This window comes from Maylandia zebra, linkage group LG11, assembly GCF_041146795.1.
Source record: "Maylandia zebra isolate NMK-2024a linkage group LG11, Mzebra_GT3a, whole genome shotgun sequence".
NCBI classification, from domain to species: domain Eukaryota; kingdom Metazoa; phylum Chordata; class Actinopteri; order Cichliformes; family Cichlidae; genus Maylandia; species Maylandia zebra.
Window position 1 is genome coordinate 28,398,060 of NC_135177.1, and position 25,746 is coordinate 28,423,805.

Genomic DNA, 25,746 nt, shown 5'->3' on the forward strand with positions numbered 1-25,746 from the left:
TATCCATCATTCCTGACTTAGGGGTGAGACTAACTGCATCAGCACCTCCCGTCAGGAACATCAGTAAGACCTGCAATCTTAAACAGCCTGAAAGTAAACAGAAAATCAATTGCTACGTACTACAAGAGCTGATGAAATGGTATGTCAGAAAATGCTATACATGCCACTAAATCAAAGGAGCTTGCAAAGAAAAGCGTCTGGACTTCTTTAAGTTGCTTGAAGACGTTTCACCTCTCATCCGAGAAGCTTCTTCAGTTCTAAGGTCAAATGGTGGAGAGTCCCAGATATAAACCCCCCACAGAGGGACAAAAGGACCCCCTGATGATCCTCTAATCGCCTGAGCCAAGGTGTGAAACTGGGTGTGGGTCCCAATCAGCCAGAGTTTCGGGTGAGTTCATTGTGAAACCTGGCCCCACCTTATCATGCGAATTCCTGAGATCAGATGGCCCAGGATGTGAGTGGGCGTTAAGGCGTCTGGGAAGGGATCTCAAAATTGGATTATAGATGGCAGAGAGTTGGTGTCGTAAACCACCGCCTCTGTTCAAAGATGGTCGCTCACAGTGGACATAGACGGCTTCTTTCACTCCTCTTTCAAACCATCTGTCCTCTCTGTCCAAAATGTGAACATTGGCATCCTCGAAAGAGTGTCCTTTATCCTTAAGATGCAGATGGACTGCTGAGTCTTGTCCTGTGGAGGTGGCTCTTCTGTGTTGTGCCATGCGCTTGTGAAGTGGCTGTGTCGTCTACAGTAGACGAAACCTGGGTCAAAATCAAGACACAAGAAGTGGAATCCTTCACTGCGCACATTAACGCTGTGGATAAAAACATCAAGTTCACCAGGGAAGACACAAAGGACAACTGTTTGCCTTTCCTGGACTGCGCTGTGCACATTGAAGAGAATGGCAACCTCAACATCGAAGTTTACCGGAAGCCCACACACACGGACCAGTACCTCCTGTTTGACTCCCATCACCCTCTGGAACACAAACTTTGAGTAATTAGGACCCTACACCACCAGGCAGAACTTGTTCCCTCTAAGCCTGAAGGAAAAAAGAAGGAACACACACATGTAAAGGAAGCACTCAAAACGTGCGGCTATCCTAAATGGGCAGACGCAACAACATTGTCATCCCCTATGTAGCCGGTGTACCAGAAAAACTCAGGAGTTTTCTCCAAGCATGACATCCCGGTGCATTTCAGACCCAGCAACACGCTCAGACAAAAACTGGTTCACCCGAAAGACAAAACGCCAAAACACAGACTTGGTGTATGCTGCACAGTGCAGCGAGGAATGCCCAGACTTCTACATTGGAGAGACCAAACAGCCACTTCACAAGCGCATGGCACAACACAGAAGAGCCACCTCCACAGGACAAGACTCAGCAGTCCATCTGCATCTTAAGGATAAAGGACACTCTTTCGAGGATGCCAATGTTCACATTTTGGACAGAGAGGACAGATGGTTTGAAAGAGGAGTGAAAGAAGCCATCTATGTCCACTGTGAGCGACCATCTTTGAACAGAGGCGGTGGTTTACGACACCAACTCTCTGCCATCTATAATCCAGTTTTGAGATCCCTTCCCAGACGCCTTAACGCCCACTCACATCCTGGGCCATCTGATCTCAGGAATTCGCATGATAAGGTGGGGCCAGGTTTCACAATGAACACACCCGAAACTCTGGCTGACTGGGACCCACACCCAGTTTCACACCTTGGCTCAGGCGATTAGAGGATCATCAGGGGGTCCTTTTGTCCCTCTGTGGGGGGTCACTCCCACTAGGTTTATATCTGGGACTCTCCACCATTTGACCTTAGAACTGAAGAAGCTTCTCGGATGAGAGGTGAAACGTCTTCAAGCAACTTAAAGAAGTCCAGACGCTTTTCTTTGCAAGCTCCTTTGACTACAATGACCTGGATGACTGAGAACCTTCACAGACATGCCACTAAATCCTAGCTTGGTTCAGGTGGCATTAGATTAGATTAGTTTCCCAAACCACTGGCTATATATAGAACATAATTTTCCTGAACGTATATAAGAAGTGTAATTTTCACCCAGTGGTAAGAATATATAAAGATTATGGCATCTAAACACTGAGGAGAGGTCCAGTACAACATAAGAGTATCTCACTCAATGTAACGCTATGTTGGAATCAGGAAGAATTTCTTCTTCTTTGTAACTAGTTTCCATGGGTGATCAAATTCAGCTTTCCCCCAACTGATCAGTCATTTCGGATTTCAGCTCAGATGTGTAGTCATGCCATTATACTGCTCGCTGGGGTTCTAAGAGTGCAGTGGAGTGAGAACAATTCAACATATTTCTCCATTTGTTGTACAGTTGTACAAGCAATAAGTGTGGAGAAAACCCCCCGCCAAAAAACAAGACATCATTCTGGCAGCTTTACGGCTGCGATAGTCCCACCCACAGCACTGATTAGCCAACATCCAACATGGGTCAGGTTCCTCTTCAAGTTTCAGACTGTTCTTAAACAACAAACAAAACTGAAAAAAAAACACTATGAAGACATTAAAAGAGGGATTAAAGAACCAGAGTTAAAATCTATTAATTTCGACTAACGAAGGTCGGCTGGATCATTCACATTGTATGTGAATGAAACAGTTAAATATAATTTGGTGATCTCCCACTGGTTTACATACACTTCAGACATTCTCATTCTTAACAGGTGAATTAAACGTGTCACAATGCCAGACAAGCCAGTCATCTTGATTAAGTGGATGAATTTAAACATATGTCCCATCCAGTAAGGGACTGGTGAGGTTCTTATCGACAGTGATCATTTTATTTTAATTGTATTCCATTTACTTACTTTTCTGATTAGGCCAACCCCTGTTTTTGGTAGCGGAGCAGTTTCTACACCACCCAATCACCAGTGCAACTATGTTTCAACAGCCTACTAATACCATCCGACCACTGAAATCTCTCAGCCTGGTGTTTTGCTAGTTTCAGTTTCTTAACATGTGGAGCTATGAAGCATTAGATAAAACAACAGGCCAAAGGTGACAAAGTTTATGGTATTTAGAGACTTTGACATGGACAATTTTACATTCAGTTTAACTGGAAATTGCTTGCTTAGTGTCTTGCTGCACTGGTCACAATGTGTACTAGGTTTCACTGGAATAATAATAATAATACTAATACTACTAATAATAATAATAATAATGGATTACATTTATATATTTTGTAACTGGAAGGTTGCTGGTTTGATCCCCAGCTCTGTCTGTCTTGGTCGTTGTGTCCTTGGGCAAGACACTTCACCTACCCCCTACTGGTGATGGCCAGAGGGGCCGATGGCGCGATATGGCAGCCTCGCTTCTGTCAGTCTGTGGCTACAACTGTAGCTTGCCTCCACCAGTGTGTGAATGTGAGAGTGAATGAATAGTGGAATTGTCAAGCACTTTGAGGGTCTCAAAAAGCGCTATATAAATGCAACCCATTATTATTACTCAAGTACCATGAATTTCAACTTAGCAGTGGTACAATTACTGTAAATGTACACAACTTTGAATCACTTAAAATTCAGTGATATTGCACAGTAAAACGGAATAATCTTATTCATTATATAGAGTAATACTGAGATTCAATTTTGCCATATCCTGCATGTAGAACACAATCTGACAATGTGTTATAACGCTGGGGTTTTCGTGAGTTGTTATATACCAGACTTGAACAAACTTACGCCATGATGCCGGAGAGGTGGAATATCTCAGCAGACAGGTAGGCCATGTAGCTGTACAAAAAGACAAAAAGAGGCTCGATGACGCGCGTGTGGGAGGTGAAGCGTGAGGTGAAGGCAGCGAGGATCCCGTACAGAACTCCAACTAGAACGCCACCCAGGGCGACTACAAAGAAGGAGATGACTCCCAGGAAGCCTTTCAACAGCGTCACTGAGCCAATGCCTGAAAACTCCTCAAACAGGTGGTACAATACCTACAAGAGGGAGAGTGAAAGAGGGAAGAAAAACTGAATAACAAAAAAAAGGTACTAACTAATGAATATGAATTGGTAGGAGAATAGTTTAAGAAACAGGATTATGATGGGTGATAAGGACATGAACTAATGTCTTAGTCAATCCAGTCAAGGGGCTAAGGACAGAATGCATTGTTTGCTGACTGTGAAGCTCCTTTTATTTTTTAACATGAAAATAAATTTGGCCTCTGGGCTGGTTACACATTGTATGAATAAAATGTATATACTAGTCCCTGTAATGCCAGGTAAACAAATCAGCAGAATGCCAAATGCCAAACAGTTTTAGCCTGAAAAATGTCTGCCTCATATATATCAGTCTACTGTACTACTTAGACTGCAGTTTGGTCACTCACCACAGTTACGGCATCATTGAGTAGTGATTCGCCAAACACCAGGATGTGCAAGAGCTCATTGATGTGGATCTCCTCAAACACAGCAAGCACAGCAACAGGATCCACAGCTGATATGATGGAACCAAAGAGCAGGCACTGCAGAAGCCCTATTCTGCTAAGGATTGAACTGCTTTCTGTACCAATCTGACACACACCATATAGCAAGCCCCCAACAAAGAAGGCATTCCAAAGAGTACCCACGACAGCAAATATCAGGATTGTGCCCAGGTTCTCCATGAAGGGACGGATGGGCAGGAAGTAGCCAGCATCCAGGATAATGGGGGGCAGCAGGATGTAAAAAAACAATTTAGAGTCCAACACTGGTGGGACTGTTTCACCAGTACCTCTGATGATTCCCCCTACCAGCAAGCCCACCACGATCAACAGGCAGCTCTCTGGCACAATGTTGGATAAGTGAGGAACCAGATGGAACCCTGGATGGAAACAAAAGAAGAGACAAACATGAACAAGTGCTTGATCAATCAATCAATCTTTATTTATAAAGCACTTTTCATACAGAGAAAATGTAGCACAAAGTGCTTTACATAGTTAAAAGCAGCCCACCCCACCCTCCAACTCACTCCCCACACTCTCAATACACATATATCCCCCCACCCACACACACATACACACACGCGCACACTTAAAGAGTAAAAATTGGGCTGGGCTCGCATGAGCCAAGTGAGGAAACACTATAACAGGGAGCCGTCTGCACCGGGAGCCGGTCACAGACCGCAGCCTCCAGGCTGGGCACACAGCAGGAGGGAGGCAAAGGAGCCCCCCAGCCAGGCTGAGAGGACCCGAGAGACCCAGCAGCCACGGTCAATAACAGCCCCGGTGCAGAGAGCGCCCTCCGAGGAAACACTGGAGATATGACGCAATACAATATATATAGGGTAAAATGATAAAATAAATAAGAACAGGATACAATATAAATATAAATAGAATAAGAAGATTAAAAAATGAATAAGAATAAAATCAAACAAATATTAGGTAAATCCTAAATTAATAATAGAATAACAGGATAGAATAAATAAGCATAAAATAAATAAACGCTAAGTAAAAGCTAAATTAAAAAGGTGGGTCTTGAGCCTGTTCTTAAAAACATGTACGTTCTCTGCGGCCCTGAGCTCCTCCGGCAGGCTGTTCCACAGACGAGGACCATACCACTGAAACGCTGCCTCTCCGTGAGTATGTGTCCTGACTTTAGGGACAATCAAAAGGCCAGTACCAGAGGACCTCAGGGTCCGCGAGGGTTCGTATGGTAAAAGCAGATCTGAGAGATAAGAAGGCCCAAGACCATTAAGACATTTAAAAACCAATAAAAGAACTTTAAAATCGATCCTGAAACACACGGGGAGCCAGTGCAGCGATTCTAAAACCGGTGTAATGTGGGCCCGCCCTCTGGTCTTCGTCAGCACACGAGCTGCCGAGTTTTGCAAGAGTTGTAAAGTTGAAATATTCTTCTTAGGAAGACCAGAGAGCAGGGCATTACAGTAATCAATGCGACTGGTAATGAAAGCATGCATCAGCATCTCCGTGTTGGCCCGAGAGAGAATAGGGCGGACTCTGGCTATATTTTTTAGATGATAAAATCCAATTTTGGTTACATGTTTAATATGTGGGATAAAACCAAGCTCAGAGTCAAAAATAACACCCAGGTTTTTCACTTGTAGCGAAGGACATAGTGAAAATGCCTCTAATTTAGACAAGAGTTTCTCTCTCTGAGCCTCAGGACCGACAATTAAAACTTCAGTTTTGTCCTGGTTAAGTTGTAAAAAGTTTTCTGCCATCCAAGATCTTATATCCAAGATACAGTTAAAGAGGGCATCCATTTGTCTGGTGTCATCAGGAGACACGGAGATGTACAGCTGCGTGTCATCAGCGTAACTGTGGAAGTTCACTCCATGCCTCCTGATGACACCGCCGAGAGGGAGCATATACAAATTAAAAAGTACAGGGCCTAGAACCGACCCTTGAGGCACACCACATGTCATTTTATGGATCTTAGAGGAGCATGTATCCATACTCACCATAAAAGTTCTGTCAGAGAGATAGGAAGTGAACCAGCTGTGTACAGCACCAGAGAGGCCCACCATGTGTTTCAGTCTGTTTAAAAGAATAGCGTGGTCTACTGTATCAAAGGCTGCGCTTAGATCCAGTACCACCAGGACTGAGAGCTTTTGGGAGTCCCAGTTACATCTAAGATCATTTAAAACCTTTAGGAGAGCCGTCTCTGTGCTGTGGTTCACCCTAAATCCAGACTGGAATATTTCCAGGATCTGTCTATCATTGAGAAAATCAGTAATCTGAGTAAAAACAAGTTTTTCTAAGACTTTACTTAAAAATGGTAAGTTGGATACAGGTCTGTAGTTATTAAAATCATTACAATCCAAATTGCTCTTCTTCAGAAGGGGCCTCACCACCGCCGTTTTAAAGGCAGCAGGGAAGACACCCAACTGAAGAGAGCAATTCATCATGCACAAAAGCTCAGCCTCAAAAAAATCCATAAAGTGTTTTAAGGAGTGAAGAAGGAATTGGATCTAAAAGACATGATATGAGCAGCAGAAGGTTTGTATATATAGTATTGACCACCTGTACTCACTGTCAACTACAAAACAGAAGTAATACAAATTCAATGTGAAAATCGAAGGAAATGGATCTTAAGTGAAAAAACAAAAACAAAAAAAAAATAATTGTGTTGGTTTATGGGTTAAATGATAAGTAATAAACAAATAGTGTGGACACACCCTGAAATTAACTGGAATTATTTCGAGCTCTTTTCTGCTTTACAGAGATTACACAGAACTAACCACAAGCAATCATCTGTAACATACATCACTTATGTGTTATGCTACCACCCACACAGCTAATTCCTTCTTGTGCTTTAGATTTATTTTTATTTTTTTATTTTTTTATTTTTTTAAAATAGTGCACAAAAAATAAGCTTCTGAATTTATTCATCACTGTTAACATCAGCATGAAATGCACCATTCTGCACTAGTGATATAGGCAGGAAATGCAAAAGGAAGAATTTTGTGTGGGCTGTATAGACTTGCCAAAGCTTGCCTGTCCTCACGTACTCATTCCAACATCTTAATAAAAAATAAATAAAAAATAAAAACTGCAGCTGCTGGTATGTTAAAGACCTGTGTAACCCCTGATCCTAACACCATCACCTTATGTACTCTTGAAGGAAAAAAAAATGAAAATGACATGCAAAAGATATAACGTAGACAGATCGTAAGAGACACGAGAGACCAACAAAGTTAAGCGTGCAGTTTAAATAAAGTTACTATCGCCCTACGTTCAGGACATGAAACAATACATAAGTGCTATATTTTACCTTTATTTTTATTATTTAATTTACATTAAATTTTTATTTGATCAGCTAATCTAATTTGGTGGACATTCCAGAGAACTGAAATAACCTTTCCCAATCAGGTGGTATTGCTTGAGGCTACATAGCTCATGTCAAGGCACAGAGTCTGTCAATACGGTATGCTCACAGTAAGACTTTGACACTCCCAACAAACGACATATACAGTGTGTCTTTGAAAGCCTATCTTTCTGATTATCAAAATACATACACAAGTTGCCTATCCATGTTGAGGCAACGGAACAACTGCAACTTTTGGAAAAACAGTAAATAAAGACTTCAAAGGGACAGCAGTAGGCATCCCACAGTGGGGCTGTTTTTACTGTACACAGGTATGTGTCAGTATTTTGCTCGCAGTGTAATAAATAACACAGCATAAACAGAAACTTAAACAGGGCAGGGTTACAACACATCCAGACAAAACAATATTTTTGGGAAAGATCATTTTACACTGTAAATCAATAAATTTGGTATTTTAATATTGAATACATTCATCTAAAATAGCACATGTGAAACTATCAGTGAGCAACATAGTTACAAAGTTCAATCATCATAGGACAAAAGTGGTTGGTGCCTGAAAGCAGTACCACCTGAAATAATAGCTGCTGGATTTGTTACCCCTCTTTTGAACAAGGAGAGATGAGGCATGAAGATGGTCCCTCTGATCGGCTTACTTTTACACAATGTGATTATTGGCACGCTAAATGAATGAACCAATTAGTGCATAGTACAGTATGTTTCTCAGTTATAATACAGGTTGTTTCTCATGTAATTATCAGACCTTCATGCCAGTACGCACGTTTATTGCTACAACGCAACGCATCATTTATAGTGAAAGCACATAAGCATACATGTCTTAACGGTATGTAAAACACCAGCATCACAAGTTGGGCATTTGTGGGGGTGGTCTTGGTGTGTTTCACGCTAGGGCAGCTTGAGCACAACATTAACAGTGTTTCAGAAAAAGAAAGCTCAACAAGTGCATGTCTGTGCGTCACACAGCTGCAGGATTAGAGGCTTTATCTTAACTGGTCTAAGAAGACTTCATTTCCCCACGATAAGATGCCAGAACTCAAGTGCTGCTCTTTCAAATAACCTTAATATAAAAAGAAAAAGAGCGTCACCTAAACCTCCTGGGAAGCTCAGTATCCAACTGGGTCAACAAAGATATTCTATGAGAACTGCTTGAACACAGTAAACGAGAACTTTATGAAATTTCAGCCAAAAGGATGGGATGTGAGCAGGATGGAAATTCTGCTGCTCTTTCTAATTGGAAGGTTGCCGGTTCGAGCCCCAGCTTGGACAGTCTCGGTCGTTGTGTCCTTGGGCAAGACATTTCACCCGTTGCCTACTGGTGGTGGTCAGAGGGCCCGGTGGCGCCAGTGTTCAGCAGCCTCGCCTCTGTCAGTGCGCCCCAGGGTGGCTGCGGCTACAATGTAGCTTGCCATCACCAGTGTGTGAATGTGTGCGTGAATGGGTGGATGACTGGATATGTAAAGCGCTTTGGGGTCCTTAGGGACTAGTAAAGCGCTATATAAATACAGGCTATTTACCATTTCTGGAATTTTCCAAAACACAGTGTCTTCTCAGAAGAGAGGGTTGATGTGCTCTCAAGAGGCTTCAAATATAAGGCTAAATTAGCACCACAAATTAGCACCTTGTTGATTACAACATCTCGACTCCCATAGACACGGTTACATAATTACAAAGCTTCTTCTAAACGTGTTGCAGGCATCAACACTACAGGGATATCTGTTAGTGTGGGGGACATCACATTACACAAATCAGCCTGCACACCCCAAGCTAAACTAATTGGTACTCAGCTGAACAGAATTTAAAGTGAAAGGCCTTCCTCAGAATTAATACCCATGATAACATTTTACACAAAAATGCCTGCCAACAACTGTGGTAGGTCATATCCATTTATCCTTTTGCTTCCTTGATAATGCATAAATAATTGCAACAGTTTCATTTCTCAGCCTGTCAATGATCCCAAACTGTATTGACCCCCCCCCCCAAAACCCCCAAAACATTACACACATACATTGGAATACTGTCAGTCATGGATTGGCCTCCCCAGAGCCGGAATCTCAACATTATTAAAGGACTGTTGGGTTATCTTGGCAAAGAACAGTGCAAAAGGAAGCCAAAATCCAGAGAGCTTTGAATGTTCTTCAAGCCCGGACAACTATTCCTGAAGATTAAAGTACATCTTCAGGAATAGTTTACTATTTTCATCTTATACCCATTTCCATTTTTGCTTGCACATTTCAATAGATCACTTCACCCATTTCCCACTTTCCTATCAAAACATAAAAAATGAGAGGCGCCACATGACTTTAACACAGTCCTGTAACTTAAATGAATATGATTTTTTTTTAGCAATGCTCACACAGAAAGCACAAAGTGTCATACAAAGATTTTACAAGTCTAAACTTCTCGTCACACCAGGAGAGAGCTCTAAGGCTACATTCACACTGCAGGCGAAAGCGCATCGAATCTGACTTTTTGGACCCTATGCGACCCATATCCGATCATGGTATAACAGTGTGAAAGGCACAAATCCGATATTTTCAAATCCGATCTGGGTCACTTTTGCATGTGGTACTGAATCCAATACATATCTGATGTTTTAGAAAGCGACTGATGTTTGAATGGTCATGTCGCATCAAATCTGTCTTTTACGTCACTGACACAGGACAGACGCCAATTATCAGCGCCGGAGAAGTGCCCGAGAAGACGGTTTCCTGGCCATCCAGTGTAGATGTTAGTGAAACCGCTGGGAAGACAAGGTTGGAGAAACATGAACATTTTATTTGTACTGTATAATCTGCAGATTCTGACAGAAATCTGCAACTATCCTTTGAAGCACCGCTCCTCTCTAAAACTGCAATAAGGATAATTATTAGGCCATATGTAAATAACAAAATAACTTTATAACTTAGAGAAAAATTGGGAAACGTAAAGTCTGAAACAGTCAAACAATATTGTTTGCTCTGGGTCTAAACAGAGTGTGTTGTGTGTGACGTCTTCTTTTGCGCATGCGGGCCGCTTTGAGGGCTCACACTAGAGCACGTTTGCTGTCACATTTTATTTGTAGTGTGAACGAGCAGATAAAAAAAAAAAAATCGGATTTGATCAAAAAAAAAAAAAAAAAAAAATCGAAATTGAGCATTAAGACCTGCAGTGTGAACGTAGCCTTATTCAAAGAAAAGAGCATCTCATTATACCCAACTGTGAGTCTGAGTAAAGGGAATCTACATCACATGTACGGTTTTTCCCAAAGCATTTTCTTTTTTTCAAAAGATGTAAGAGGGTGGGAAGCCAGCAGTGGTATTAATAGAAGACAAACAGAAGATCCCTTCTGCAAAGTGGTCTTCTGATTGACGCTGATTGAATCTAGAATAAAATAAAGTTCAATCTCAAGGACATGAAATACCCCTGCAAAACATTTCTAAACTGCTCTAATGACTGAGTGTTGCAAAGAAACACAAAGCCCTTTGATAAAATGTTGGGCAGTATGGTACTTGAGGAAAGGGGAAACAGGTCACAACTGTATGGTATAAATGTATTTCTGCTGGTGCATTGAGCAGAGGCAAACTTAATACTGGACCCAAGAAAGAAACTAAATGTGCCATTATCATTCATGAGTGATTGTAGATGCTGGACATGTATGCCATTATCATTACAGACCCTTCTAAATATAAAATTCTTAACACATGCAATATTGGGGGCTAAAGGTTAAGTTAAAGTAGACTGAACAACCCATCCTAAGCTAAGTGTTGACAGCACATTGTTAAATCTCTTAAGCACAACTCCAACTATGGCCTTCAGCAATCATCTAATGAAGGGTAATAACACAGAAGATAAGATAGAGAAAAGGAGGGAAGCGAACTTCAAAGAACACTGGCACAAGCTGGTACACAACTCTATCATGATTAAGACATGGGTATGTAGGAAATAAATGTCTGAAGGGCCATGTAGTGTGTAAGATAATAAAGACTTTTTTCATGCCATGTTCTTAAAGTAGAAGATTAGGCAGTTTCTCATGGCTGCTTTTCAATAAGGGCAGCTGCTGTGTCCTTGCCCCATTGCCTCCTGGGAGCCTTTATGCAACAAGGTTATTGAAAACTAGCAAAGAGTAACAGCTCTTTCAATTCTGGATGTGTACCCAGTGTCAGTACTGCCTAGTATGAACTACACTGTCATTCCCAAAACCAGGAAGTGTGCCCTGTTGCCAGGTAACTTACTACAAACCACTGGCAACCAAATCAGCTGCATTAAGCAGACACAAAAGATAGCAAACATATTTAAAGAGTTTCTTTGTTTAAAATGGTGACGTTCATCTGGTCTCCTTTGTAGTAATTGTGATACGGCAGGCAGCTTTCCAACACCATAACATTGGCGTTCACAATGAGGCCAAGATTTGCATGTATTTTAGTGTTAAGTTAAGTGTTGTATAAAAGTTGTTGTGAGTTATTGTTCAGTGCAGACCATTGGGGTCAAGTTGCTTGTGGAACACAGCATTGTTTTTGAATTATTTATTACAGCCTTGTGGTGGTATAATTTAGTATGATCCCTGACGTCATATCTATACAAAACAACCGCAGGGGTTTCCTTGCAAGGATATGATTCTGAGTTTTGTCTTCTACTATAACAACTGAGTGGAGTACAATTTAGTGAGCATAACTAGTGTCAGTTGAACACATGTTTTTAAGCGAATAGATTGAGGTTTTAAACACTGAAAGCAGTGAAAAAGAAAAGGATGAAAATCCGATGCTGTTGCCTGATTTGCCATGACTTACTTAAAAATATTAGTAAAGCAACTTTCTTTCTATGGCTTTTTATTGCATTTATCTACCCATGAGGCAATTTTCTAAATTAAACTGAGATATAGCTGATTATATCTGATTATAAACCATTAAACCAGTTGGTCAATATGTCCAATTGCTTTAAAAGCCTTTTGCATGAACACACTTGGTATTTACTGTAAGCATTTTTAAGCAAAGATATTTCTCTGTAAGTGTGGCAGTTCAGTACTTTTCTTTGTTAAAAAATCTGGGCTTGGTTTTAATAAATAACACCATACAGGTATGTGGAGTAGACTTTGTGACAGAGTGAGTCATTCTTTGCCAAGGGTTTGGTTTCAAATTCTGTACTGGGAATATTTCCCACACAACCTAAGGCCCATATCTAACTTGTTTAGTTCTACTGCAAAAATCCAGAATCACGTCTTAGGCCGCACACTCTTTACAACTTGAATTACTCATAAGCCAGGCCTTGGTTGACTCTGGCAGGCTGCTTCAACAATATATAGTAGCTGGAAAAAACAAAAAAACAAAACCTACAATGAGAGAAAAAAATAAATAAATATTGTGAGCGTCACCTGGGGGATCATTTACTAAGCAAACAAATTAGCCTAACAGCCTCAGAATCTCGACTCAAGACACAGTTTCTAGTGATTACAAGTCACAAATGGGAACAAATGAAACCACAAGCTTGCAATCCCTCAAGTTTAAAAACAGGAAGGAAACAAAGACGTCACCACAGACATGAAAACAGTTAAAAGTGCGAAAAGGTACCACAAAAGACATGTAACACCATCAGCAATTTTATTAACTGCTGGAGCTGCAATTCTGGGTTGAGTTTTGGCACTGATTATGTTCTTCTTCTCATTGTTTAACAAGGCCATATTTTTTTAGTTAACATCAACAAAACCATACACTTACATATATATGCCCACTCAATGTGGGATTTTCTGAGCGATAGAAATGCATGCCTTCATTCACTTAAAGTTATAACCTGTTTCCATATTATGGCAAAGTCTGGCACACATTTAAGCCACAGTGATTGATAACCATAATTTGTATAGCCAAAAAAACCAAAACAAAACACCTTTATGACATTCCTCTTTAGTTTTAGACTCTGAATTCTGACGTCTCACTGTTAGCGTTTTGGCCACTGCAATGCTAGTGTTTTGAAACCGGAACTTACCATATTTGGAGAGAGGGTGGAGTGTTAACTTATAAGCTAACGTTGGCTAACAAGCTGCCTCCAGAAACTGTAATGTTACAGTGCACAGACACAAGTATCTGCTAATTTACTAAGACACAGGCTAATAATATACTAGTATTTAACTCTGGCTGAGGGGAAAAAAAAAACTTCCTGCCCTGTAACCCTAACAGCTATTTGTCTGATAAAGGCCCAGTTCACAGACTAAACTTAGATGAGGTGAGGCCTCCCAAACACCAATCGGCTAGTTTTCTATGTCAAGAAAACTGTCAGTCAAAGCGGTCAAACCCCCTTTTCCACTATGCAGATAGACAAGTTAAAGGAGAGGGAACTATCCATAAAGGCCAAAACTGTTCTTTTTAGAGTTATTATTGTTGTAAGGTTGGATATTTTAAGGATATTTTAAAATAAGAGTCTGTGGAGATTAGGGCTGCCACGATTAGTCGACTAGTCACGATTACGTCGACTATCAAAATCGTCGACGACTGATTTAATAGTCGACGCGTCGTTTGAAGCTTTGTAAGATCCCAAAAGACACAGGAATGAGTAGCAGGATTTAAGAGTGTAATAACGGACTGAAACAGAAGATGGCAGCACTGCATGTACAACGATGCCAGCTGCCGTTAAACCCCGAAGAAGAAGCTGTGTCCCAGAATTCATAGCGCGGCCCTGCTTAGTTTCCAACAATGGCGGCAGCTAGTTAGTTTTAATGTTACTCTTATTATTCTTTCTGGGTCACAAAATACACGTTTAACATATTTTTAGGCGAGAATGTAGCTGTGGAAACCTCAAATATCTGCTCAGTTTATCAAGACACCACATATTTTCAAAAGCGCTCCGACGTTTTCGGAGACGTCTGTTACCCACTAGCTCGATAGCTAGCCGGGGGCTAGGTCACTAGAGCTGTGAGAACACCGGACTCCCGGCAAATCGTTTTCAAACCCACCACCGTCTTTCGCTACTCAGGTTAAACATGATATATGAGTCACTTAGATAACTTAAAAATGTTATTGTTTGGCTTTTTTAGTATTTTATTTGTTCCTGAGTAAATCGGTTTGGCTGAGATTAAAGTTATAGTTTTTACACAGCTGAATAAACGTCAAGCAGACAGCTGATTATCAGAAGTGTGAGATGCTGGAGAATTTACTCCGGTGTCCTGTTATATTTTAGATAGCAAGGAGTTTATTAAACTTCACCGAAACAATCTGCAAATTTCATTAAAATTTAATAAACTATCATCTTTTCTTTATTTTTAGTTAGCACATACCTTAAACACTTAAAGCTGTAAGCTAATGCTAGTTATATAAGAGCAGATGCTGCTGGTGCAATAAGCTGTACGTTTTATGTCCAATGGATCTGATTAGTCGACTAATCGCAAAAATAATCGGTGACTAGTCGACTATCAAAATAATCGTTTGTGGCAGCCCTAGTGGAGATACATGTGCTTTATATGCCAACCTTGAGGGACTGCTAGTAGAACTGCAATGTTTTGCAGCCACGGGGGCTTGGTTTTTTTTGTTTTGGTTTTTTTATGAGAGAGGATAGGAAATCTGTGTAGGTATTGTTTTACTCTTTTATCTATCACTACAAGCCTATATCACACGATCACAAATCTGCTTACAACTTAAAAAAAAGCAATGGCCATTTCATGTTAGGATCTATTCCTTTTTTTTTCCTTCCCTACAAGAAATAAATAAGGTTCAGGTTGCAATCTAATTTCTACTAAGTAACAAATTACACTCATGCTAAATGTGGAAAGAAATTCAGCTAAAGCATATTTTTCATCCCGATTAAAGAAAACATAATTTTTTAAAAATGGATGCTTGCAAACACAGCCTTGCTCTTAACACAAAGACAACATGTTTTTATGAGAACTATCTATCTATCTATCTATCTATCTATCTATCTATCTAGCACTTCAAGTGGACTTAGCTTTAGGGTCACAAGATAAGATATGATATTTGTGGTACAGTGTTTATGGCCTGATTACAGAGACAAAAATAGATACCTTGTGAATATAAAGGCTTTGACTCTTAACCAGTGTTTACGGTAATGGCAGCTTGTCAGTTAAATTGCATCCCCTGGTTCTGATTCATCTGAGAAGATTTGGGGGTGGCTATAATCAATTTATGTAAAGTGCTCAGTTGAAAAAAGGCAGAGAAAAGGCACCATGCACAGTCAAGGTTGCTTCAGAGACAAATGGTCTGTGAATACGCTTTTTAGCTTGTAAGATATAAATTCAGTGAACATGAATCAGAGACATGGCTGAGGCAGAGCAGGGTAGCAGCCACTTTGAATCGTTCAGAGCCCATTTTAAGTAGTCAAGGGATAATCGGAGGCTTAAGGTCACCACTGTCCTCTGCTGCTGTCAGCCTACACATTCATCTAGTCTCATTTTTTTAATTTGCCTTTCTTCGACTTTCTGTACTTTCCTCATTCCTTCTGCTCACACTTTCTGCCAATGCTCATCTATCATTTTTACTGTGTGTCCTTGAGCTGCATCCTAACAAGTAAGCTACCCAAACCAGGTGGACCCTCTTCCTGTCCTCTCCCCTGAGATACTGGGCTTCTTGCCCAGACAGTGAGGCAGTATCCTCCCTGGCTACAGGGTGCTGCTCAGTCAGGCCCCTGATGTCACAGGCAAGTGACAAGCTGCTGGCTCTCATAATTTAAAAAGAAAAAAAAAAAGAAAAAAAGAGATGGCTCAGGACAATACAGTGTTCTGTAGAAAGCAGAAAGCCAGGAGAAATTGATGGTAAAGACAGTATAAAGGAGAACACAAACAGTAAGGGGGGGGGGGGGGGGGGGAAGCAAGCTGCTTCTAAAACATCGCTCAGGACAATACTGCAAGGTAGAGGTAGGGCCCCACTGTGCTGAAGACTACATATCCAGACTGCTGTATCAGGTTGCTTAGTCATCATTGTAGCAGGGAGTGAATATAGCTCTTAAACATCTTCACCACATGACACTGGCAGATCTGATGAGTAATCTTCCTGAACAGCAATATTGATTTGCCCTCTCACAGACTGAGCTGAGCTATTTTGAGCAAACTAGTTAAGTCTGCATACCAGAGTCATCATTAATGCACAACAAAAGTAGGGTGGCCTAGGGGTCAAACATGATGCTTTAAGATTATGGTTGGTTTGCTTGACAACTTCCATTCCATGTGATTTATCTGTGCGATCTACTATCTGATCACCAGGAAAACTGCACTTTAACTCAACTCTTTTGATTCAAATGTACCTTCTATGAACTGTAATTCTGCGTGTTTTTCATAATGTAATTATTCACCTGAAAAACTGTCTGTTACCTGATGTAGGAGAGAGACTTATAGAATTTGGGTAAATAAGGTAACACTAAATCAGGTATTTCCAGAAAAGGCTGCACTCATACTGACAGGTCACGTGGAGCTTTCGCATAACATCACACTCACCTAATTTCATCAAAGAGGCAAGGAGGACCCATAATGAGATTTCAAACGGGACCCGTACGTTTTCGTAGTTCAAGTCTAGCACAGGGAAAGCCTTTCCAGTGTTGTTGTGACTGCCATGGTCAGTCGCTTTGTGGCTGCCCGAGTGTGCCGTGATAGGAGAATGCTGGTCGGAGCTGGCAACAGCGACGGTAAACACGGAGCCCTCCAGAAACACTAAAACCATCACCAAGAACAGTCCACGAAGCCGGCCCGAAGCCCCGTGTGACACAGTCCTGGAAGGCATTACTGCTGAAAAATAAAGGCGACCTTGAATGAAAATGAATCCGAGTTTGTTTGGGTTTTTTTAACAAGTCGGCTTGAAAAACCGGGCAAGTTTAAGGAAGTTGTGCCAGTTATCGCTTCGTAGTGTCGCGTTAGTTAAAGCTCGTCAACCGTAGAAGATTCTGACAGTTAGTTCGTCAAACTGACACTGAAGCAAAGCGAAACCGAACCAGACCCCTCATTATGTCAGTTAACGTTAGCTAGCTAGACTTCTTCGCTTGTTGTAGCCAGGTAAACAGCCGCTTCCAGCACAAGTCGTTGCGGAAAGAAAGCAGGAAACGCCAAGATGCTGAAAGAGTGTCTTTTTTCCTTTTACAACAGTCCAGTGCCCTCAGTTGCTCTTCGTAGCGGCGTTTCACAAGTTTGTCCGTTTCCTTGTCATTGACTATCAACGTCTTCTTCGGTGGAAGATGTCATCGTTGATGCTGGAGGTAAACGAGGCACAGCGGCATCCCTTCAGCGTTTCCTCTCTCCCCCTCCTACCTAAGACAGTCGTCCGTGCGGCGGCCGTGCTCAGATATTGACCTTGAATAGAAGCTACACGGCAGCTGCCACATTATGTGTTTACCGTGTGCCCCGACTACACCAACTTTTTTTTATATTAACCTTCGTGTGTCCCGCATCTCCACGGTATGTCCGGAGAGACTAGACCCTGTGCTGAGCTCAGACGGAGGATCCGACGGGTGGGGGTACTTGTGCGTATGCTCCCCCTCTGCCTCGGAGGCTTTTTTTCCCGGGGTGTCAAACCAAGTGGCGACTTGACTTGTCTGCAGCTGTATTATAGCCTCATACAGCCTTCAAAAAGCACACCCTTTCGCGGAGCTTTAGTGGGTGGGATGAGGAGTAGACTGAAGGGGGGTGGGGCGTCCGCATATAGTGACACCTATAGGAAAGGAGGTTTAAGGTGTGGGATCTCCACAGCGTTTCTCCTCTGCACGCCTACTCTTGAATGGGCTGTGTGGAGCCTGATATTGTTGGCATGTGGGTGCAGCTGGAAGGCCAAAGATCAGAGTTAACTACAAACAAGAGTTCAGAAAGCATTGTTCATTATGGATGCTTCAAATAAAACCATAGTGTTTTGTGCCTTTGCCTTAAGCCAAATAAAGTCTGGGGATGCAATTTTAATTCTCAATTGAAGCATGGTGAGCAGTGATATTTATAATACATAATTAGTAATGTGATAGCTGCATAGTGAAGGGTCAGTGGCCAATTTCAGCTGCCAGCTGCAGCCCACAGAGGTCTCAATATGCCATTCAAGGACACATATCTAGAGTGCATGCTTGCTATTGTGAGAAATGTAGTTGTAAAAAAACAAAACTCTCTCTGTGGGAGTGGCTATGTAAGTTACAAATAATGACTCAGCACTTTTCTAGTGATTTTCCAAACACACCTGTCAGATTTAGCAACATGTAATTTCCTGCTGCATCGCAACGGTTGCTTCTGTTTGAGTTTCAAACCCAGTCTTTCTGTGCTTAAAGGATACCCTGATGGAGTTGACACACGACCCTCAGTGCATAAAGAAAGCTAGAAGGTAGTTCATTTTTGTCAAATGGACGAATTACAAAAAAAGGACTAAAGAACCAATCCATAAAATTTGCGGTAGATTGTTGTTGTTTCTTTAAAACTTATTTACCTTTTCACTTTTTTTCTAAAGAGTCACAAAAGTTAGGTCACGCTAAAACAGGAAATGAAAAGCGACATGAGCTGATTGTAGATTTGCGCTCATGTAACTGGACATTTAGATAAGGAACTTTCCAGTGATAAGAAGATGTTAATTTTCTACGTCCAACCTGCAAAACAAAAGTAACTTAGATTACGTCTAGTCTGTCAGAATGATTGTGAGTGTGCCAATAATAAGGTATGGTTACTGCTGATAACAGTGTACTGCATTACACCCACCACTTAAACTCTGTTTCAGTCAGAGTTCAGGTGACAAAGCGTCTGTGCTGTTTGTCGCTTATTTCTTAATATCTTTATAACACTTTATAACTATAAGGCGTTGGTTTTTACAGCTCTTTGTTGTGGCTTCTATGGCGCTTCATGGTTTCTGTCAGTTACTTACATCAGGGGGACCACAGAACCTGCTTCTGCTTTACTGTGGCTAACAGACTTTGTGGTGGCAATAGATCACTGATTTCCTCTCTGGTACTAAAAGTATACATTATATACTATGTGTATGTACTACTGATCTTTGTAGGATGCTGTAATTGGTATTAGTATGCAAGTTTTAAACACAAAATATTTGGTTTTGTCCCAGTAGGGGAAGCACAGACAATAAACACTAAATACTGATGACTAAATTTAATTTAGCTGTGTTTGGTTTCAGTTTTCTGGTTACTTGGATTGGTGGCTCACTCTCACACTGTCACAGTTTATTAATAAGCCACTAATAATATTTCCACTTCTTTTCTTATTATGCATAGTGAATGAATGTCTGCTGTGAGGAAATTTTATTTTCTTTGGAACTAACAAGCACATCCATTAGAGGATTTACTATACATGATGATTGTTTTGAATATAAATACTTTCATCACTTTTTCCACTGCAAATGCAGCAAAGGCTGTTTTGTATATTATGTAGTATGGAGCTGGATGTCTGTGTAGGTTCTCAGTCATCCATTCATGGTACTCTTAAGAGCTTAAAAAAAAGAACATGGAGAATTCTCTCCAACCATGACATCCCCGTGCACTTCGGATCCAGCCACGCCATTAGACAAAAATGTTTTGTCAACTCAAAGACAAAACTCCCAAATACAAGCTAAACAATGTAGTGTGTGCCATGCAGTGACAAGTGCTTGGATGTCTAAATAGCAGATTGCAAACAGCCACTCCACAAGTGCATGGACCAATAAGACATATGGTTTGAGAGAGGAGTAAAAGAGGCCATCTATATCCACTGTGGATGACCATTGCTGAACAGAGGTGGTGGCTTACAACACCAGCTATTAGCCACCTGCATACAATGCAGTCCTGAGATTCCTTCCCAGGCGCTTCATACCTTGCCTCAGGTGACTCCAATCACACACATGATTTTCTCACCTTGACTCGTGATGGCGCACACGATCAATAGTAGGTCAATGACCTCCTCCAAAGGGGAAAAACCTCACTGGGCACCATTTGTTTTTAGAATTGAAGAAGGCTCTTGGATGAGAGGTGAAACGTCTTCACAAACTTGTGTTTTTTTTTCATGCTCCTAAGATTATGGAACAGGATGTCAGTTTTCATTTTATTTACTTTTAGCATCTAAATTCATTACAGCAATTGTGCTGAGCCACAGATAGCGGGTGAGAGAGAAGCTGAGTTTATTGATTTGCTAGTTGTATTTATAGTAATAGTTAGAGCAAGCCTGAGGATTCACTAAATGCACTTTTACTGTGTGGATTGTATTTTCAAATTAGTTTTCTATTCTAAAATTCAGATTTAGTAACTTTTCGAGAAGAGCAAAAGGAACAGAAACACACTGATTAATTCACAGCCCTTAAGTATTTGTAAAATTAAAGACTGCAAATTAATCAGTGTGCTCCGGCCCCCTTTGTCTTCTGAGAGATTGCTGTCCTTGAGCTGAGAAGCAGCGAATTTAGACACATTTAGTTGGAAGAAGTCTTGAAGCCTTGTTTTGCTGGTACTACCCAATTCATTATACACTGTAATTTCTGACAACTTTTAATTGTTTAATAATTAAATTATTGCTATGAATATGAATGTGTACAAACATCTGTACATCTTTACTAATGTAAACTGTATGTAGTGTTGTTATTCTTGGTATTCAAAAGTCAGACTCTGCAACAGAACATACCATATGAAGCATGACTTTCTGAAACAACTTGTAAATGAACTCCCTACAAAAACAGCAGTGACCTTTTATAACCGGTCAAGGTTAGAACTAAATTCATAACCTTTATCTGCCCTCTTTAGCTCTGTTGTGGTAAAGCTTGGTTGCCAAAAGCTTTGCTGTGTGAACCCACATTTCTACACCATGATTCCAAATGTCATCCAGCCCTTGGAGAAAATAATAGTGGGCAGGGTGCTGTGGTTAGCAGATATGAGGGAAATTACCCAGGAAGACGGTGCTAGCCGCATGGCCAGCCTATCGTACTGATGCTGAAACTAATTATAGCAAATAGATTATGTGCTTTAAGGCCACATGAACTGGAAGCCTTGGTGGTTCAGTGCTGTAGTTAAGGCCACTTTACACCATACAGCTGAAGCCAAAAATTCTAATATGATCAAAGATAAATTGTACTTGACTAAAATAAATCCTGTGCCCGAGGAAAAGGGAGCTGCATATTGAAAGCAATTCATCTAAGATCAGGCAAAAACAATTTTATTGAACTCTACTGACCAAGCCTGCAGTCCAAAGCTTGTTTGCTTTTCCTTTTTGGTAGACCTTCTTTCATATACTTGTAGCTAAAGAAAGTACAGTCTCAATGACAGAAGTCAATTTTTCTTCTTCTGAACTGTGCAATTACACAATTTTCAATCGTAAAACTCTACCAGCTCACCCTGACACTAAAATTGTTTATGTATCTGCTTTGAAGTTTCTATTTTCTGCGTTTATCTGCATGGCGCTACTCACTCTGCTTTTACCCGCAAACCACTTAATGTGGAGCAAAACAAGTCAATTATTGCAAGGCAGCATTTGAACCTCTGAAGAAAAAAAAAAAAGCTGTAACTTTTACCATTTCCACTGGATTTAAAAACAAGGCAATTGAGAAGTTTCGTGGTTACTTTTTCATTTGTTTGCGTTCATTTGGGGAAAAATGACTCCAGTATAAAACCCTGAAGCATGTACAGATTTGATCAGATATGCACAACACAAACAGAAAAAATGGAATATTTAGGTCCATAAATCCCTGTTTACATAAATATCTGCAGTTTACAAAAGGTCATATTGAGTTAGAAAATCACATAAGAAATTCAGAGAAGTTTAGCTGTAAATTACTGTCTTAATATTCTACTCAGAAGCTGTCTGCATCACTGTTGCAGTCCTGGCTTCGGGCTGACCACTAATGAAGTGGCTTTGCTGTACAGGCTAGCAGGATCCACTGCTGTCACCTTCAGGATTTGTAAAGCTTCACCAGCAGCAACCTGGAATGAGACTTAGAAAAACAAATGGTGACATGATGCCACCTGGTATAAGCTGTGTAAATGATGACGAGCTCTGACAGCATGTCTGCCAGCAGGAATAGTGGCAAAATATTTTGATGGCTTGAATAGCACTCCGTTAAGGAGAGGTAGTTATTTAAGGATTCTCTAGGCTAAGAGCCATTTCTGAGATTGAGCTGAAGCATCTGGATAATGTCCAGTCCCCCCCCCTCTCTCTCTCTTTGTCTGCTTCCTGTCTCTCCCAGAGTGTCCTTTGCTTTGAACCTTTCCCCCCATTTGCTGAAAATATTATTACTCTAGCTAATGCCAAATCACATCATGTATAATAAATATATAATAGCTCTTGTGGGGCACCTGTGTCCTTGGGGTATCATTTCTGATATCTTACATTAAGCCAAAATTCTCATTATGGCCATGTGGTCATGGCATGCTATGGTTCAGACAGTGACTGTAGTGTCTGTGTAATCTGGTGACTGATCAGAATCCACATGACCAGTATAACATAGATGGTTGAAGTAGATTACTGTAACTCACAGCACGCACTGTTGGAAACAATCATTGTAAGATGAACAATAATTACTGTAGTACAAAGCATGGAGAAATATCACGTACAGCCAACCCTGTGGTGATACTTACTTTAACAAAAGGTTTGGAATAAATGCCGTCCAACACTGTTGGAGAAAAGGGTAACAAAAAAAAGTCTGATTTGATTCTTTAATATCATTTTTAGCCTTCTAATTTAGCATGAAATAAAACATATAATCTCCCTCCACAGTGGCAATCTTGTCAATGTGGTTTATTTTGTTTTAGACATTGTTTTGTTTTTGTTTTTTGTTCATATGCGGTTTTTTAAATGATGATTTCATTTCTAAAGGGAAAAAGTTAAAACTTCTGTGGCCCAATGTGAAAAAGTGGTCATGTCACTTAAACCCAATTAAATCTCTCAGGGGTGTCCAACTCCAGGCCTTGAGGGCTGACAGGTTTTAGGTGTGTTCTTGATCCAACACAGCTGATTTAAATGGATAAATTACCTCCTCAACATGTCTAGAGGTTCTCCAGAGCCCTCGTAATAAACTAATCATTTGATTGAGGTGTGTTGACCCAGGGTGAGATCTAAAATTTGCGGGACACCGGCCCTCAAGGCCTGGAGTTGGACACCCCTGAGCTAGATTGTTGAGCATGAAAAGACTATCAAAGGCCAGGCCAAAGCATCTCAATCTGATTTAAGTCTGGAGTTTGACAAGGCTACTTCAAAATGATCATTTTGGGGTTTTTTTTTAGATAATCAGGTGGACTTGCTGTTGTGTTTCAGATCATTACCCTGCTATGTAACCCAAGTGTGGTTGAACTTCAGGCCTGAACTGATGGCTGCCATGAGAGCTATGAATTCTGCTTTCTACCAGAAATAGTAGAAAACAGAATTCATGGTTCTGTCAATTACAGCAAGTCATCCAGGTCCCGAAACAGCAAAGTAGCCCCAGGCCATGACAATAACACCACCATGTTTGACTGCTGGTATGATATTTTACACGAGCTATATCGGGACTCAAACTTCCATCTCATCAGTCCACGGAATATTTTTCAAAAGTCTTTTGGCAAATGTGATATGAACCCTTGCGCTCTTTTTGGAAATCAGTGGTTTTTTCGCCTTGGCACTCTCCCATGGATGCCATATTTGGGCAGCCTCTGTCTTATTATTAACTCATGAGCACTGACCTTAACTGAGGCAACTGAGGCCTACAGTACTGTTGTTTTGGGTTCTTTTGTGACCTCCTGGATGAGTCATTACTGCACACTTAGAGTAATTTTGGTCCACTCCTGGGGAGGTTTACCACTGCTCCAAGTTTTCTCCATTTGTGGAAAATAGCTCTCACTGTGGTTTGCGGGAGAATCAACAATTTAGAAATGGCTTTGTAACCCTTTCCAGACTGACAGATGCCAGTGACTTTGTTTCTCAACTGTTTCCTGTGTCACTTTGTCAGACAGGTTCTGTTTACAGGATTTCTTCATTCAGCAGGTGTTGCAGTATTCAGGCCTGGGTGTGGCCTGTGAAACTGAAATTCATGACTTAAAAGGCTTTTTTTCACATAATAAATTAAAACGACATGTTGTATTCGCTTGGCGTGTCTTTGTCTAATATTCATAGTTTGATGAAATGTGACAATTGCAAAATTGCAAAAAAAATGCAAAAAATTAAGAAATCAGGAAAGGAGGAAATACTTTGTCACAGCACTGGATGGTCAAATACATGAAATGATAGCAACAGTTATGTTGGTGCCACATAACATATATTTTACAATCCTATTAAGTTATTGTTATTCTTACTTGTTATTCTCTGGGCTTCAGAGTTTCTCACACATCTCAAAAATAAAGAAATATATTATGAAATGGCCAGATTAAGAGAATGCAGTGTATGTGAATGTAGATTTGCAAGAGAATCAGCAGTACTGAGAATAATGGGTGTATTAGTGGGAGGTGCTGAGTAACAAAAGCTCATGTATCAGATGTGGTAGATGGTAGGGCTTTGTCTTGTTCAATGAAGCAGGCTAATTCGACACAGACCTCCAAACTATACATGTGCAGTAATTGTATTGGTAAGGTATATTTTAAGGTTTTGTCACTTCTGAGTAGCGATGGGAAAAGCAGGGCTTAGACATTTTCAAGCAGTTGTGTTGGAAAGGTTTAAAAACAGTCTGACATCCATCTCCACGGTCACGCCTACTGGCCTGCTGTTGTCATATCTTGATAATGACATTTTGTGAAACAGTGACGCAGACCAGCATTGCACAACACTAAACAAGGCTGCTTATTATATATACCAGATCAATAATTATGGCTAATACGTGCTTTGGAGAAATCGTCACACAAACAAAGAAAGACCATTTTGATTGTTCAAGCCAGCAAGCTGTGACTGTAGTAGACGTAAATTCTGTGCACTGCACAACCAAGCAATTTAGAAAGCAAACTAGATGAAGCAAAGACTGCTGTGTTTATGGTGATAAGCACACAGGTTTGCCCCCAGCCCTGGAAAAAAGGCAAATCCAAAGTTTGGGTGTGTTTGGTTGATTTTTGAGGAGTTGTGTCAAAACAGCTTCAGTTCAGTAACTCAAAGAGAAAT

General features: G+C 40.8%; 1 protein-coding gene across 2 annotated transcripts in view; it reads right to left on the reverse strand.

Annotated features, from left to right (window-relative positions):
• slc9a1a (solute carrier family 9 member A1a) overlaps window positions 1-18,355 on the reverse strand; it is a 39,180-nt gene extending 20,825 nt beyond the window's left edge. Inside the window, exons 1-3 of one of the 2 annotated variants that reach the window (XM_004551024.5) lie at window positions 17,203-18,355; window positions 4,340-4,812; window positions 3,697-3,947 (exon numbers count right to left, since the gene is read on the reverse strand). In XM_004551024.5, the coding sequence (XP_004551081.1) occupies window positions 3,697-3,947; window positions 4,340-4,812; window positions 17,203-17,485 (1,007 nt within the window). In that variant the 5' untranslated portion in view covers window positions 17,486-18,355. The remainder of the gene's footprint in view (window positions 1-3,696; window positions 3,948-4,339; window positions 4,813-17,202) is intronic. The other variant, XM_004551025.5, reaches the window with a different exon arrangement.
• Between the last annotated feature and the right edge of the window lie 7,391 nt (window positions 18,356-25,746).